Source organism: Balaenoptera borealis (genome assembly GCF_965194805.1).
Source record: "Balaenoptera borealis genome assembly, chromosome: 2".
Lineage (NCBI taxonomy): Eukaryota > Metazoa > Chordata > Mammalia > Artiodactyla > Balaenopteridae > Balaenoptera > Balaenoptera borealis.
Window position 1 is genome coordinate 147041372 of NC_138867.1, and position 18925 is coordinate 147060296.

The following is an 18925-nucleotide window of genomic DNA, read 5'->3' on the forward strand; positions in this document are numbered from 1 at the left end:
CAGTGAGTCAGAAGCTTTCATTGGGTTTGCTCCACATAAAACTCAATGGCAGAGATTATTTATGGTATGCTACCCTTGGAATTAAATTGAAGTTAGAAATATTAAAATGTAAATTCAATAATTATTGGATGGTTAACAATCCCAGATAGCTTAAAAGTATTACTATTTTCTTAGTTCCATCACTATGAACTATTTACCATATCCAACATTATGCACTACTTTATAAACATTATTTATGGCAGATATTAAAATAAGTCCTTGTTTTTTTTTGTCTATTTTGAAGTGCCTAAGTTTGCACTATGGGAAAAAACATATGTAAATATTCTGTTCAGTGCAGAAAGTTATATAACAGGAAGCCAGGTGAAGTCACATTTTGGGAGTAAAGATGGCTAGCTCTATTGGAACTATTGTCGAAAGCCTCAAAATTGAGATTCTAAATCTTGAATGCAAATAAGAATAATATTTGGAGAATTAAAAAAAATTATGATGCCCAGGCATACCCCAGGACAATCAAATCGGAATTTCTGGGGATGAAACCCAGGCTTCAGTATTTTTTAATGCTTTCCTAGTTATTTAATTGAGCACCCAAAGTTGAGAACCACTGCCTTCAAGAATAAATTGGATTTACAACTGTGTAGGAATTTTTCTTTGGCTATGCCTGACTTAAGCAACATGGTAGCCTCCTGTACTCAAATGCTTCAAGGATTTTAAGTAGTACTTGTGCAAGGCATTAAGTAATTATCTGTCACTTAAAAAGAAAGTTATTCTTTTTTTCCCTTCCACTTCTTTTTCTATCCATCTGATGACTTCAAGAACAAAGTCTCAGTTTGTTGCTGGTGGGTCTTTAGCACATGTCTGTACATGCTTATTTCCTTTTTTAAATCAATGAGAATGCAGAGCTCAGGCCTAGATCCTTTATCTAGTATAACCTAGAATTTAATAACATAGTTTCATTTTTATTTATACTTAAGATTATCTTCCAGCAAGTAATACTGATTTAAGTGATATGAAATTTCCTTTTTTAAAATAAATTTAAATAAAGTGAGTAAATTTAAATAAACATAAAGTAAATAATAGTACATATTATACTCATATATGGAAAAAGTCACGAAGGTGGTTCTCAAATGACTATGGTTTGGGCCACCCTAGTGTTAAGGTAAAGGGCATCTAAATGTTGTACCATAAATTGGGGCCCTAATTGTGCCTCCATCACTAATTATCTCTTCCCTGGGCTTTGGTTTTCTCATTTGTTAACAAGGCCATGAACCCACAGTGCAGGCATTCTTCTATGAGTTTAAGAAGCAAGGAGGGTTTGCCCTTTGAACTTACCTTGTTGACATCCAGACGCATCTTCTCATTGTTGGCACTGGCGGCCTTTTCAGCTGCTTTCTTTTGGCGTTGAGGTCCCCTCCCAAAAAAGATGTAGTTGACCAAAGCATATTCCAGAAGGGCCATGAAAACAAAGACAAAGCACCCCATCAGGTACATGTCAATGGCCTTCACATAAGGGATTTTAGGGAGAGTTTCCCGGAGGTGGGTATTGATAGTGGTCATCGTTAGCACAGTTGTAATGCCTGTAAAAAATGAGACAGAGTAATAATGTTTGTATTTCCCTTCTGCTTTCATCATAGCTGGAAAGGTTAACTGTATTCTCTTACTTGTTTATAGATACTGCAAAATATATACCAGGCACTTATTATATAGCAGCCCTGTGATAGGCCCTGGCAATATGCATAAATCATTAATTTATAGTAAACATTAATCATTTGGGGGGCATTTCCTTTAATTACATTTTTATATTTATAGTTATGTATCTAGTGGGGGGGGCTAGAGATGTGAATTAAATGCTATGATAGACATGTGTGTAAGGTGAAAGTTGAGAATATGGAGAAGATCCTAGTTTAGCCCACGATGTGTAAGGGAAGAGATCAGGAAATATGGACTTCGGAGCTGAGTCCTGAAGAATGAGTGGGAGTTACCCAGGCAAACAAAACATGGAAGTCAAAAGTGATAGTAGACCTAAGGGCATTGGTGGTGGAGAGAGTTTTTTTATTTATTTATTTTTTAATAAATTTATTTATTTATTATTTTTTGCTGTGTTCGGTCTTTGTTGCTGTGCACGGGCTTTCTCGAGCTGTGGCGAGCAGGTGCTACTCTGTTGCCGTGTGTGGGCTCCTCATTGTGGTGGCTTCTCTTGTTGCGGAGCACGGGCTCTAGGCACACGGGCTTCAGTAGTTGTGCCTCGCGGGCTCTGGAGCGCAGGCTCAGTAATTGTGGCCCACGGGCTTGTGGGATCTTCCCGGACCAGGGCTCGAACCCGTGTCCCCTGAATTGGCAGGTGGATTCTTAACCACTGCGCCACCAGGGAAGCCCGAGAGAGTTCTTTTAAAGGAGTGCTTTGTGGGGGTGAAAGTACACAGCCCATCAAAAGAATCTCAAGAAACTCAATGTGGGTACATTATAGGATATGATGGGAAGAATGATGAGGAAAGTGGAGATTAAGGGCTGCATAATGGAAAGTTACATACACAGAGCCTAATGCAGAACTTGAACTTAAAATTGAAGGCAATGTGAGGCCACTGACCAGCTTCCAGTAGGGAGGTATCAGGGACAAACTGTGTTTAGGACGATCATGAGGGTAAGCATTCAAGACAGGAAGCAGAATACCAGCTGAGAGTTTTTCAGAATAAGTAAGTGATGAAGGGGAAATAAATTAAAATCACTGTAAAAGTACTGAAATCAATGAATGCATTAAACAGATGATATGAACAACGATTGCAAAAAATATGGAAACTAGAGGTGGACAGTAACAGAGAAGCAGCTGTCTAGCCTTCATGTTTCTGGGTTGGGAATGTAGGCACATAATGCACAGATAAATAATATAGAAGTATTACAAGACTCTATGGGAAATGCCACACTATGTCAGGTTATTACTATTAGTCCAGCTGAGGGAACATCTCCGACAGTGGGGAGTAGTTTCCCCAAAGCTGTAATTGGAGGGATAGACAGAGATATGCTGGGTAAAAGCACTGGGAGTCCAGAGTCCTGAGTTTGATAAGGTCCAGCTTTGTAGGAAAAGAGTGATGTGAAAACAGAGCTCCGAGGTCAAGATCACACAGATGGGAAGTTGCAGAGTTAAAATTTGAACTGGGATCTCTCTGACTCAGAAACCTGTGTCCTTAAACACTACCCAATAACACAGACCAAAAGTTAATTTTCAATTCTATTTTTTAGGAACATATGTTTTCTGATTTAATTTTTTCTCTCTAATAAGATCATAATTTTTGCCTTGTTTTTCTATATGCTCATGAAACAGATACAGAAAAAATAAATTTGAGCATCCAATTCTGAGCATGGCCAAAAAACTATGGTTATACTTTAGATCTAGGTATTTTATAGTTCTCACATCTTTTCTATATTAGTCATTTTGACGCATTTTCCAATTTTACTTTTCATTATTTCATCTAGAGCTTATCTTGGATGACATGAATATTACATGTATATTATAAAACTGACAACACTGATTTTACTATTTATCTAAATCTCATGTTGAGGTGTTTCTGACCTAGTAATAAACTGCTCACATAAAAGACATTTGAAAATTTTCTTTCAAAAAGTAAATAACTTATGTATTATTCCTGTAATAGGCATCAAGTTGATAACAGATTTTCATTTTGGAATAACAGGATATTTACAAATTCCATTCATTACTTTATTCAGCAGCTATTTACTGTACACCATTCACTGTGTGAGACACTACAGATATAATGGAAGCAAAATTAGATATGGACCTTCCTCCAAGGTATCTTCAGTACCATGAGGAAAAAGAACATCACAAACCAAATAAATATAAATTATAACTGTGGTTGGTCTCCAAGGTTGGTCTACAGTATTTTAAGAGAATATATCACAGGGGACTTGACTCAGTCCAGGAGGTAATTAATTCTCCTTCCAACCCTGAACCACCACAATCTAATCTCAACACAGCAGCCAAAGTTATCCCTTTGTATCTGAAATCATGTCACTTCTTTGCTCAGTGTTGCTCTAATTTCATGCAGAATAAAAGCAAAACTTTTATTATGGCCCCTGGACCATTTCATCATCTTTCAGTCCCCTCTCCCTGACATTATCTCTACTCCTGAACTCACTCTGCATCTGCCTTACAGGCCACCTTGCTCACTTGCTTGGCATGTTTCTACCTGAGGGCCTTTTCATCAAGCTGGAATATTCTCATCCAGACATTTATGTGACTTGATCTTCTTCAAGTCTTTGTCCATTGGCAATCAATGAAGTCTACCCTGATTCTTCTAAACTGTACCCCTAATATACCCACCCCCTTACCTTGCTTATTTCTACTCTACAGGTTTACCATATTATATAATTTGCATGTTAAATGCAAAATAAATTTACTTTTTACCTTTTATTGATAGAACATAACTTCCAGAAGGACACTGGCTTTATCTCCAGTGCCCAGTATGTTTGACACATAGTAGGTGTTCAAAAAAATTTTGTTGTATGAATAATGACTTTGCTAAGGAATTAATGATTTAATTGAGATATACTGGTGAAGCACTTAACTCAAAATTTAAAGGGATTAGTCAGAACTCAGAATAATAAAGATTGTATAAAAGGTCATAAATTTACTATATCTGGAGTTAGCAACATAAAAATGTTCATGAAATACAATTCATTCTCTTCCTCTGGTGTTATGATGGAAAAACATCATGCATAAGATGTGATGCCATGGATGATTTCCCAATATTCTTACTTGGTTGTCTCCTGCCCTCTGCCATGCTATCCCAAAATCTTAGTTAAGACTTCAGAATTCTTTCTGCTCATTGATTAGTTGCACATTTCATTTCTTTGTTTCTTGTTCAGAATAAAATAAAAAAATTAAAAAAAAAGATGGAAGAGAGCTCTTCCCAGGTAAGGAAACACAGATAAAAACTGAACAATTATCTAGCAATATTACATGAACTATGCTTCAATAAAAATATCAAGCTGATGGGACTAATTTCATTACCGACAGCTATACAGTTAACTAATTTTGACATGAAAGAGTTTTAATTTGTGTTTAACTGATTTAACGCTGAATCAGATCACCCAACGTCTCACAGCCAAATTCTTATAATGTGTGCAGTCCGGTCTCGTCACGCATCGCAAATTCGAGGGTAAGGAAAGTGCAAGCGCGCTCACGCGCACACACAGGCACACTCCACAAGCAGTCAGATTGATGCCTACCTAATGCCACTCTTGCAGCTGAAGCATCGTAATTAATCCAGAAGGAGACCCAGGAGAGGATAGTGATCAAGATAGATGGCATGTATGTTTGCAGGATAAAGTAACCAATGTTTCTCTTAAGCTTAAAGCTGAGGGACAACCTGGGATAGGAACCTAGAAAGACAATTTTAAAACATCATCGTTATCAATCAATATTTATAGGATACTTTTCTTTAAAGGCCCATAAACAGTTTGTATATCTTTCCTAAACTCAATTTTAGCTCCTGCTGAAGGGCACTTTCTTCTGCAAAAGTGGTCTGAGAAAACAGGGCTTTTAATTAGCAGGACTTACTCAGTGTTAAATATATTCCACACTCATCAGTAATTAAAAGAATTCCAGCTCTTCCCTGCTCAGCCTCCTACACTGAATCAAAGGTTCTCATTCTCTGCAACTGTGATGACAAGACAATTTGAGACAGTCCCTTTGTTCCCCCTTTAATTGTTTCTCAGCAAGTCTATCCTGTACATTTTTGTATATAAGAGTAAGGCTGCACACTCTGATTATAGGGAAAGAAATCTCTTCACAAGCCCCAGGATGCATTTTAAGGTGAGGATCAGTGGCGAGGCTGCAGTTAGTGCAGCAACTCCCTGAAATTTTGTGACGGTTTCCATGTGTAGGCAGTATTTTTTCTAATTTCATTGCTTCCATCAAAGTTTTAAAAGGATTCCTGACCCACCAAAAGGTGGAGAGTCACTTTTCCTGAGCAATGCTTGTGGGAGATATAACTAAGGATCAGATTCTTGAAGCTGGGTCTTTTGATGGTGGGGACCTGGGGAATTACATTTTAAATGAGATGTGTAACAGAATACAGTCTTATAACCTAAAAGAGTCACATTGATAAACAGTGTGTGTGTGTGTGTGTGTGTGTGTGTGTGCGGGGGGTGATATTCTTACTAACTGAAAGCCTTGTCTAGCCCTCTTGGGCTGAAGCAAGTATATAAATATTAAAGTAAAAATATTTTAAGTAGAAACTCATTTCCATAGTGTCTCAGGGGTTCAAAGAACCTCAAACCTAGGAAAAGTTTCTGTTGTTTTTTTTGCAAAGCTGGAGGCTATTTTGTATTCTTGCTTGAAGTAGTTTTCAGGGACAGGAAATGCCTGAGTGCTTAGCAGACAATTCAAAATCTACAGTTACTGTATTAGCTATTTCTGTGCTTGGGGAATTCATTTCAATAAGAAAAATATAAAGAGGGATATTCCTGTGGACTTATTATTTTTCTTTTAATGAGTATGGAGCAAATTACCGCATTCCTGGGCTTTTTTGTTAAAAATCTGTGCTGATGAAAACAAGTCTGACCTCAATACTGGAAGAGTAAGAATGGTAAAGGTATCAGGATAATCTCAACATCTGGAAAAGCTTTTAGCTACAAAACAGTAGGTAAGGCTACGTAAAGAAAGTCCTACCCTTTGAGAAAAATGTGAAGTCCTCCCACCCTACTGCGTTTAGAGAATTTCACTGTGGTCAGACTTGAGTGAACTATGACCTGGCTGTCCTCAGTATGTTTTAAAGAATTATGATAGTACATGAGAGACATTTGCTTTGCTGGGGGTGCCTTCTTGAAAGTAAATGGATGGGTTCCAAATGGGCTTGTTGGGGAACTGAGCATTTTCAGCAGATCTAAGTCTTCCAGAGTCCCCATCTTTCCCTGGGACCCGATCCTGATATAAGTGAATCCTTTTGGCAAAATATAATAAAGCCCCTTTTCTCTTAACTATTTCCCCTGATACAAACCTGTGGAAAAAACAACCTTCTTGGTGATAAGTTTATAATCTACAATAGAGAACTGTGGAAGTTCAATCTTGGTTACTCCTGTTACTGCGTTATCATCCCCACGCCAGTAAAACTCAATGTCATCAGTTGTATATCCATCTGTAAAGGGAAACACACAAACACATATACAGATACACAAAACAAAAGACAAACAAAATAGAAAAAAATAACTGTTTAGGAAATGAACTGTATAAACGATAATAGCTACAACTAAAGGTTATTATGTGTTAGGTATCACGCCAAGCACCTTAAGTATATTACTATCTTTAATCCTCACAATAATCCCATTGGGGAAGTATAATTAGGCCCATATGAGGCAACAAAGGCTTAGAGAAATTAACAGCTTATATTAAGTCTTGTAACTAGGAAGTGGTATCATTGGGACTCGAACCTAGGTTTATCTGATTATGAATCTCATTCTCTCAAACAGCATCACATTATCACATAACCCTGGATTGTACTCTAAGAGAAGACAAAAGAAGAGAAAAATCATTTAAGTTATCAGTACAGCATTAAACGGTACCAAACCCTCCCTCTGCCAATACAAAATATCTGAATTCCAAAATATTTGGATTTCAAGTCGGAAGAGAAGTGATTATGAAGAAGTGAGTCATTAATTTTTTAACATTCATAGACATGATCTCCAAATTTGATTTTGCAGCATATCTAAATCCCCAAAAAAATGCCCTAAAAATTCAAAACAACATAATTTCCAGCAGTTTTAAGGAGTAAGTACAAATGTAGAGTGTACACCACAAATGCACAGTGCATTTACGGGGTCTGGCTCCATTCATCCAACAATTACTTATTGAGCACCTACTATGCTTGTCAGTGCAGTTGCTGGGGATAGGACTCTGCACAATAAAAACATGACCTCTGTTATAATGATCCTTTCAATCCATGGAGTAGAGTGGGACAAACACACGTATTCTAATTAGTAAGCACACATATAACTGCAGTGAATAAACACATTTATATTGCAAACAATGCTGTACAGGGAAGGATGCAATGAAATCCAGTGAACACCAAGATTTTACAAACTCACCCATCCCCCACAAATCCCCCCAAAAGCATTCGTTATATTTGTATATCACATTTATCTCTTCAAAGAACATTTGCACCCAGATAGCTGAATTTTTACGAGTCTAGGAGGTAGGCAGCACAGAGAGTCTCCCCCAAGCTCAAAAGCAATAAAACAAATGAGAAAACTGCTTAAGTTCCTGTCTTTTGACATGTAACTAGTTAGTGTAACACTGAGGATTTGAACGTCAATTCTTTGATTCTTAGCTCTTGTGATTTCCAAAAACCACATTTCTTCCAAAGAGAGAAAGTCAAATCTCCAAAAAAGTGGAAGCAAATTATTTTTCAAAGAACTACAATACCCTCAATTTGAGAATCTATATCAACCATAGCATAGCTCAGGCATTGTCTTAACTTTTCTAGAAATCTGAAGTCCTCTTTATTCAAAAGAGTAGCCATCTTTATCTGATAATAGATATAGAGTTTTTTTGGAAGAGTTTTTGAGAACTTGAACTTGCGGTTCCCTAACGATAGGCTTTTGGATAATAGCTAATGATTTTCAAAAGGGTTATTTACTTGCAAACATCAAAAATTGTAATAAAGATGGTGGAGTTTAAATAGATTATACACCACCAACATTTTTATTAGCATGATCTCATTTAGAGCCTTTGTTTTGTTAGAGAATGTCTTTCTTCATATAAAACTTAGATTTAAAAGTAAATTACTCTTGGCTTTAAAGGAAACCCCAGGTATTAAGTGAAGGACACAGCAAGCTGATTCTCAGATAAGCGCTCTCACTCCTTATAAATCTACTCCATTAATATTCACTACCTAAACCTAAGAACTCAGGTGTCTGTCCCAAAGTATAACTGCTCTTTTTCTAAGATGGCAACTTTCTTAATGTGGCCATGGGAACTCTCATAGTCCAGAACTTCAACTCAAATTGAGTCCCATTTGTCATTGGTTATCTGTACACATCTCTCAGTTATGAAATCGTTTAGAGTCAATGACAACCCCACTTTTCATAAAACAGTTTAAAATAACAAACGAGGGTCAACTTACTCCTAGAATCAAGCTAGATATTTAGAAATGTATTGTAAAATTGAATCTGTGTATAAACAAACAAAGGTATGTATGAAACAAGGAGGTAACAGTTTTCTAGAACGCAGCCATCTTCGAAAGAAGAGAACGAGAGAAAAGTCAACTCACTACTGCCAATAGAGGACTAAGTATAAACTAGTGAAGAGTGTGTTTCTGGTCCTCCAGCTTCCTTTCCTCAGTATTTAGCTTCTTTTGTTCATCACTACAAATCTTGTAATAGAAGCTCTCTGTAGGCAGAGGCATGGGAATATCAATGGCATTTCAATACAGCTGTAGAGGAGATGTTTAATGGGTATTTAATAGGTAGAATCATTATAATAAAATACAGACTTTTGTCAAAAAGCCAGATATTTGACACAGTGCTTGCTAGACAATACCTGGCAGAGAATAGGTACTTGGGATAAATTATTGAATTAATACAACAATTATTTAATACACATGTGGATTTGGACAATGGTTGTTTATCCAGATGCTTGGCAATGCGAAGGTATTCATCATGTTAATATCTCTGCCTCTTGCTCCTAGCACAGTACCTGGCACATAGTTGGCATTAAATAAATATCTTCTGAGTGAATTCAAAAAAATTCACCCAATGATAACATAACCCTTGAGAATAATCCAAAAATCCTTCATTATATATTTTTCCTTATGTATTAGTTGGGCAAGTTACCTAACCTCTCTGTCCTCCATTTTCTCATCTAAAAATTGGGATAATAATAGTAATAGCTACTTCACAGAGCAGTTATGCCAGAAAAAGAAGTTGTTCCTTGTAAAATACTTTAGAAAACTAACTGGTAGATCATGCTCAAAAAGGTTAGCTAATACTTTCTTTTTAAATAAGAATTTTTTACCATTGCAACAAAAAGAATAAAACACCTAGGAATAAACCTACCTAAGGAGACAAAAGACCTGTATGCAGAAAACTATAAAACACTGATGAAAGAAATTAAAGATGATACAAATAGATGGAGAGATATACTATGTTCTTGGACTGGAAGAATCAACATTGTGAAGATGACTCTACTACCCAAAGCAATCTACAGATTCAATGCAATCCCTATCAAACTACCAATGGCATTTTTTACAGAACTAGAAAAAAAAAATCTTAAAATTTGTATGGAGACACAAAAGACCCTGAATAGCCAAAGCAGTCTTGAGAAAGAAAAATGGAGCTGGACGAATCAGGTGCCCAGACTTCAGACTATACTACAAAGCTACAGTCATCAAGACAGTATGGTACTGGCATAAAAACAGAAATATAGATCAATGGAACAGGATAGAAAGCCCAGAGATAAACCCACACACAAATGGTCACCTTATCTTTGACGAAGGAGGCAAGAATATACAATGGAGAAAAGACAGCCTCTTCAATAAGTGGTGCTGGGAAAACTGGACAGCTACATGTAAAGGAATGAAATTAGAACACTCCCTAACCCCATACACAAAAATAAACTCCAAATGGATTAAAGACCTAAATGTAAGGCCAGACACTATCAAACTCTTAGAGGAAAATATAGGCAGAACACTCTATGACATAAATCACAGCAAGATCCTTTTTGACCCACCGTCTAGAGAAATGGAAATAAAAACAAAAATAAACAAATGGGACCTAATGAAACTTAAAAGTTTTTGCACAGCAAAGGACACCATAAACAAGACAAAAAGACAACCCTCAGAATGGGAGAAAATATTTGCAAATAAAGCAACTGACAAAGGATTAATCTCCAAAATTTACAAGCAGCTCATGCAGCTCAATAGCAAAAACACAAACAACCCAATCCAACAATGGGCAGAAGACCTAAATAGACATTTCTCCGAAGAAGATAAAGCAACAAAGATTGCCAACAAACACATGAAAGAATGCTCAACATCATTAATCATTAGAGAAATGCAGATCAAAACTACAATGAGATATCATCTTACACCAGTCAGAACGGCCATCATCAAAAAACCTACAAACAATAAATGCTGGAGAGGGTGTGGAGAAAAGGGAACACTCTTGCACTGTTGGTGGGAATGTAAATTGATACAGCCACTATGGAGAATAGTATGGAGGTTCCTTAAAAAATTAAAAATAGAACAAGCATACGACCCAGCAATCCCACTACTGGGCCTATACCCTGAGAAAACCATAATTCAAAAAGACACATGTATACCAATGTTCATTGCAGCACTATTCACAATAGCCAGGATATGGAAACAACCTAAATGTCCATCGACAGATGAATAGATAAAGAAGATGTGGTACATATATGTAATGGAGTATTACTCAGCCATAAAAAAAATGAAATGGGGTCATTTGTAGAGATGTGGATGGACCTAGAGTCTGTCATACAGAGTGAAGTAAGTCAGAAAGGGAAAAACAAATATAGTATGTTAATGCATATATGTGGAATCTAGAAAAATGGTACAGATGAACCTTATTTGCAGGGCAGGAATAGAAAGGCAGACGTAGAGAACGGACATGTGGACATGGGGTGGGGGGGGTGGAAGGGGAGGGTGGGATGAATTGGGAGATTAGGTTTGACATAAATACACTACCGTGTGTTAAATAGATAGCTGTTGGGAACCTGCTGTACCGGGAGGTCAGCTGGGTGCCTTGTGATGGCCTAGTTGGGTGGGATGGGGGTGAGGGAGGGAGGTCCAAGAGGGAGGGGATATGTGTATGCATATGGCTGATTCACTTCGCTGTGCAGCAGAAACTAACACAACATTGTAAAGCAATTATACTCCAATTTAATAAAAAAACACACTTGAAGGTTATTTTGATGTCTATGATTGTGGAATCTGACACAATGGAGCAGGATATTGTATATGCTCCTTGGCTACCGCTGGTTTTAAAAACCTCAGTCTTCTTGACTTCATTTTGGGTTAACCAAGGATAGAATGTTGCAAATGGAAAGCAAGTATATGATCTTGCATCATCGATTTCTGTAGATGAAAGACCAACAATCCATAACAGTGCCAGGGTGGTCAAGTTCAAAAGCCAGCTCAATATACTGTGTAGGATTAGCTGAAAGCAGACCTAGTTTTCTTCTTTTCTTTGAATTTTCTCTCAAGGAATATTTAGCAGTCTCTCAATGTAATTAAAAAATAAAACATATGCAAATACATATGACCTGACTTTACATCTTTCATAATAATAATGAGTAAAAAATAATTAGATATCTTTTAAAAGGTATCAGAAGGAGGAGATGCACTGAAGCTCCTCATTAATGTCTTGCAAAATAAATTCTTCTTTTATATTTTATTCATGGGATTCCAGAAACTGAGTGATTAAATTATATTGTATTGTTATCATTAAAAACATAACCCACATCAATTCAATTGGCCTATGAATAAACCAAAACACAAATTTTTTGGAATTTACCTGGAGGAATTAAAACTGCATGAAATGTTACAAAACCCTGATCAGGAAGGATAAATATGTAAATTTATAAATCTGTATAAGACACAAATGATAGATATTGGTAAATACATGTACTACATGAGATCTAAGGAGCAAAAATGCCATTTTAAAAACATTTACATAATAACTGAACAGGTTCTCCCAACTGTTACGTATCTTATTACATAACATGGCATTTAAACAAGTTTTTTTCTCACTTTAGTGATAGTTTACATTGTTTGTTTTGTTATCTACTAAGTAAATGTTACATTTTAGAAGGATATTACTATGCAAAAAATATGAACCTGTACCAAGATATTAAACAGGGGAGGCCAATGAGAACATTTAGAAGAATTAACTGAATTATCAATGCTACCATATTTTTTCCTAGTGGAAAATTAAAGTGACTTGTTATTCTCCTGTTACTTATTTACACTTTGCTCCTCAATTGGACTGTTAAATGTTCTCTGGTAGTTATCCATTTTCTGTCTCCCATTGTATCAACACAGCAATAGTAACATAGTATAACTGACCTTTAAACAACATGGTTTGAACTGCATGGGCCCACTTATACAAGGATTTTTTTCAATAGGAAATACTACAGTACTACACGATCCACGGTTGGTTGAATCCATGGATGTGGAACTGTGGATGCAGAAGAACGTGGATATGGAGAGCTGACTATAAATTAGAAGGGGATTTTCGACTGTGTTGATGGTTGGGCCCCTAACAGCTACATTGTTCAATGGTCAACTGTACTGCCATTTACAATAAGAACAAGAATGCAAACATTTTTTTCATGACTAACTCAGTGACCACGATTAGAAGCCTCCACAATCAGAATGGACTCCACTCCATGAATAGGCCTGTATGTAAGTGCAAAGGTGCAAGACTGAGTACAGTCAATGCCAATTAAAGTTACAGGGATTTTTCAAGAGGGAGAGAGAGAAACTCACTTGTCAGCCATGACTCTTTAAATTCAGCAATGAAAGTGTTCCAAAGACACTCTGAGTGATTGCTCTGACTCCTGAATTGTGTCTTATTCTTCACTCTGCTCTTTAGACACAAATGTTCTGCTGTCAAATCATTTCTAGGCCTCGAGCAGCCCCAAATAATTGGCCTAGGATGGGTCAGGCTTGATTACCTAGTGGTATCTTAGTGAGGACACCATCAAGTCATGGCCCAGAATTCGTCCCACATCAAAGATAATCTATCTTTTTGTGCTATTACTGTTTTCAAATTCAAATTGTATGATGTAAGAGAACAGGAAATTGATCATAATCAAGCAAATGTTAGATATTGTACCTTAAAGATCATTTCTTTATTTGGATTTCAATGCAAAACTTAGTATGTATTGTCTCTGTATGGGAGCAGGGCGAACTGGTAGCCCTTTCTGCCAGTTTAGCTCCGTGAAGTGTTTCTTATGATTTCTTGTGATTGGAGAGCTGAAGCAATTAAAATAATGGTCCAGGTAAGAGAAACCAACTGAAAAAAACAATAATAGGCAAAAAAGAGCCACAACAACCACAACAGTAGCTATGGTTTACAAAGCCCTTCTGTGTCAGGCACTGCCTTAAACTCTATATGGTTTTGTCTTGAAAGGAGAACTAGACTGGGTTATGGCTACCAGGATTCCTCTCCTCCACCCAATCCTGCTTTTTCCATATGCATGAGCCCTAAATCCTGAAGTAATATAGAAAAGTAAGAGAACTTTTAGCTGAAAAAAAAAAAAAAATAGGCTGGTGCTTCTCAAATTTAATAGGCACAGAAATCACCCGGAAATCTTGTTAAAATGCAAACACTGATTAAGTAGGTAGAGCCAAAGATTCTGTATTTTTAATAACCTCCCAGGTAGGAAGGATGCTGTTTGTCCATGTACCATCCTTTGGAGATCAAGTGATCAGGAGATTATATAGAGCAAAAGTCATTTGCCTTGCCATGGGAGTCAGGAAAGGCATGTTTGGTATCTATCCTGACCCAGAGAAGAAGAATGTTTCTTCAGAATAAAGGTTTCATGGCTCCAAAATTAAAATATCTTCTCCCAGTTCCGCCTCTCTTATAAGGAACAAGAGGAGATGTTTCTGATGCTGCCAGTATCCAGGGGTCTGGTTTTCTTTAATCATCTATGACCTATGCTCACCAATAAAGCAATAATAGAAGAGAAAAGGGAGATGGGGCTACCTCTAAAAGTTTTCTGCAAATTTGTATTCAAGTTTTGTTTGAATATTTAATGATATTCGGACTAAGAAGATTCCACTCTAGCATCAGATCTCTGCATCTTTTATTTATTTTCCTCAATAGACTAATCAACAACCTTTTAGGTTTCCCCCCTTCCTCTAATCTACACTAAACATGCTGCTATTATTACTTTGTTTACAAACAGGTTGATAATGCTACTTCCATGCCTTAAAAAAAAAAAAAACAAAAAATATGGAGAACTTTTTAATGGCCTTCCCAGTAGATTCAGAATTAAATGCAAATTCTTTGGTCAGGCATTCAAAACTATGTTGCAGCCCCATCTTCTGTTATACTTCTTCCTGTTTTAAAGCTTCTATCTTCTGCCCACAGTCTTTAGTAACCCTTTGACCTCCAGGCCTTGGTTCAAATTATTTAAGTTACTTGAAATAGTTTTACCTCTCACATCACATTTCTGTACACTTTCAGGCCTCATCTCAGCTTTCACCTTTCCCAAGACACGACTCACCTTCCTTCAGTGGGGATCCTTTTCTTTCCTACCCTGAGGTTTCCACAGCACTGTGCTGGAATCCCTGCTCATCGACTAGTTTTGCAATAGAGGATTTGTGGAAGTGTTGGTCTCAGCCACTAGAATACGCTGGAGGCTGAAGAACCATGTCTGATAACTTCTCTGTAGCCCCTCTCCTCCTTAATATAGGTAAGACCTTAATATAGGTCTTACCAAGGGTGGCACTTGTACAAGCTTGCTGAACTGAATGGTCAACATGCTACCCATTAGCTGTGGTTCATCAGATCCCTGCTCCCTTTGAGTGCAGTGAACAGATGCCATTTCCTGAATTGCAAGGTGGTAGAATTGCAAACCTGAACATTACTTATGTCTTGGGATGTGTTATTCCCATGCACCAGCCTCAAACTCATTAAAAAAGGCAGTGCTATTGGTACCACTCCATAAAAGGGAGCTACCAAGTTAAAGCAAAGGCCCTGTGTTGAAAAAAACTTCCTGACATTGCTGATTCTTTTGTTTAACATCTTTATTGGAGTATAATTGCTTTACAATGGTGTGTTAGTTTCTGCTGTATAACAAAATGAATCAGCTATACATATACAAATATCCCCATATCCCCTCCCTCTTGCATCTCCCTCCCACCCTCCATGTCCCACCCCTCTAGGTGGTCACAAAGCACTGAGCTGATCTCCCTATGCTACGTGGCTGTTTCCAGCTAGCTGTCTATTTTACATTTGGTAGTACATATATGTCCATGCCACTCTCTCACTTCGTCCCAGCTTACCCTTCTCCATCCCCGTGTCCTCAAGTCCATTCTCTATGTCTGTGTCTTTATTCCTGTCCTATTCCTTTTTAGATTCCATATATATATGTGTTAGCATATGGTATTTGTTTTTCTCTTTCTGATTTACTTCACTCTGTATAACAGACTCTAGGTCCATCCACCTCACTGCAAATAACTCAATATTGTTTCCTTTTATGGCTGAGTAATATTCCATTGTATGTATGTGCCACATCTTCTTTATCCATTCATCTGTTGATGGACACTTCGGTTGCTTCCATGTCCTGGCTACTGTAAATAGAGCTGCAATGAACATTGTGGTACATGACTCTTTTTGAATTATGGCTTTCTCAGGGTATATGCCCAGTAGTGGGATTGCTGGGTCATATGGTAGTTCTGTTTTTAGTTTTTTAAGGAACCTCCATACTGTTCTCCATAGTGGCTGTATCAATTTACATTCCCACCAACAGTTCAAGAGTGTTCCCTTTTCTCCACACCCTCTCCAGCATTTATTGTTTGTAGATTTTTTGGTGATGGCCATTCTAACTGGTGTGAGGTGATACCTCATTGTAGTTTTGATCTGCATTCCTCTGATGATTAGTGATATTGAGCATCCTTTGATGTGTTTGTTGGCAATCAGTATATCTTCTTTGGAGAAATGTCTATTTAGGTCTTCTGCCCATTTTTGGATTGGGTTGTTTGTTTTCTTGATATTGAACTGTATGAGCTACTTGTACATTTGGAGATTAATCCTTTGTCAGTTGCTTCGTTTGCAAATATTTTCTCCCATTCTGAAGGTTGTCTTTTTCTCTTGTTTATGGTTTCCTTTGCTGTGCAAAAGCTTTTAAGTTTCATTAGGTCCCATTTGTTTATTTTTGTTTTTATTTCCCTTTCTCTAGGAGGTGATTTGAAAAGGATCTTGCTGTGATTTATGTCATAGAGTGTTCTGCCTATGTTATCTTCTAAGAGTTTTATAGTGCCTGCCATTACATTTAGGTCTTTAATCCATTTGGAGTTTATTTTTGTGTATGGGGTTAGGGAGTGTTCTAATTTCATTCTTTTACATGCAGCTGTCCAGTTTTCCCAGCACCACTTATTGAAGAGGCTGCCTTTTCTCCATTGTATATTCTTGCCTCCTTTATCAAAGATAAGGTGATCATATGTGCATGGGTTTATCTCTGGGCTTTCTATCTTGTTCCATTGATCTATATTTCTATTTTTGTGCCAGAACCATACTGTCTTGATGACTGTAGCTTTGTAGTATAGTCTGAAGTCAGGGAGCCTGATTCCTCCAGCTCCATTTTTCTTTCTCAAGATTGCTTTGGCTATTTGGGGTCTTTTGTGTTTCCATACAAATTGCGAAATTTTTTGTTCTAGTTCTGTGAAAAATGCCACTGGTAGTTTCATAGGGATTGTGTTGAATATGTAGATTGTTTTGGGTAGTATAGTCATTTTTACAATATTGATTCTTCCAATCCAAGATGATGGTATATCTCTCCATCTGTTTGTATCATCTTTAATTTCTTTCATCAGTGTCTTATAGTTTTCTGCATACAGGTCTTTTGTCTCCTTAGGTAGGTTTATTCCTAGGTATTTTATTCTTTTTGTTGCAATGGAGAATGGGATTGTTTCCTTAATTTCTCTTTCTGATTGTTCGTTGTAAGTGTATAGGAATGCAAGAGATTTCTGTGCATTAATTTTGTATCCTGCTACTTTACCATATTCATTGATTAGCTCTAGTAGTTTTCTGGTAGCATCCTTAGGATTCTCTATGTATAGTATCATGTTATCGGTAAATACTGGCAGATTTACTTCTTCTTTTATGATTTGGATTCCTTTTATTTCTTTTTCTTTTCTGATTGCTGTGGCTAAAACTCCAAAACTATGTTGAATAATAGTGGTGAGTGTGGGCAACCTTGTCTTGTTCCTGATCTTAGTGGAAATGGTTTCAGTTTTTCACCTTGGAGAACGATGTTGGCTGTGGGTTTGTCATATATGGCCTTTATTATGTTGAGGTAAGTTCCCTCTATGCCTACTTTCTGGAGGGTTTTTATCATAAATGGGTCAACACCCATTTTTTCAAAAGGTTTTTCTGCATCTATTAAGATTATCATATGGTTTTTATCCTTCAATTTGTTAATATGGCGTATCACATTGATTGATTTGCATATATTGAAGAATCCTTGCATTCTTGGGATAAATCCCACTTGATCATTGTGTATGCTCCTTTTAATGTGCTGTTGGATTCTGTTTGCTGGTATTTTGTTGAGGATTTTTGCATCTATGTTCATGAGTGATATTAGCCTGTAGTTTTCGTTGTTTGTGACATCTTTGTCTTGTTTTGGTATCAGGGTGATGGTGGCCTCGTAGAATGAGTTTGCGAGTGTTCCTCTCTCTACTATATTTCGGAAGAGTTTGAGAAGGATAGATGTTAGCTCTTCTCTAAATGTTTGATAGCATTCTCCTGTGAAGTATCTGCTCTTCAGCTTTTGTTTGTTGGAAGATTATTAATCACAGTTTCAATTTCAGTGCTTGTGATTGGTCCGTTTATATTTTCTATTTCTTCCTGCTTCAGTCTCGGAAGGTTGTGCTTTTCTATGAATTTGTCCGTTTTTTTCCAGGTTGTCCATTTTATTGGCATAGAGTTGTTTGTAGTAATCTCTCATGATCCTTTGTATTTCTGCAGTGTCAGTTGTTACTTCTTTTTCATTCCTAATTTTATTGATTTGAGTCCTCACCCTCTTTCTCTTAATGAGTCTGGCTAATGGTTTATCAATTTTATCTTCTCAAAGAACCAGCTTTTAGTTTTATTGATCTTTGCTATTGTTTTCTTTGTTTCTATTTCATTTATTTCTGCTCTGATCTTTATGATTTCTTTCCTT

At 37.0% G+C, this 18925-nt stretch overlaps 1 protein-coding gene and 1 long non-coding RNA gene across 7 annotated transcripts in view; one reads left to right on the forward strand and one right to left on the reverse strand.

The window, feature by feature from the left end:
- Positions 1-18925, forward strand: part of LOC309622730 — a 400144-nt gene that overhangs the window by 137861 nt on the left and 243358 nt on the right. The window lies entirely within an intron of this gene.
- Positions 1-18925, reverse strand: part of GABRB2 (gamma-aminobutyric acid type A receptor subunit beta2) — a 297652-nt gene that overhangs the window by 60251 nt on the left and 218476 nt on the right. For all 6 annotated transcript variants that reach the window (XM_082378776.1, XM_082378777.1, XM_082378779.1 and 3 more), the window contains 3 exons: positions 7014-7151; positions 5242-5394; positions 1330-1574 (listed from right to left, as the gene is read on the reverse strand). In XM_082378776.1, the coding sequence (XP_082234902.1) occupies positions 1330-1574; positions 5242-5394; positions 7014-7151 (536 nt within the window). The remainder of the gene's footprint in view (positions 1-1329; positions 1575-5241; positions 5395-7013; positions 7152-18925) is intronic.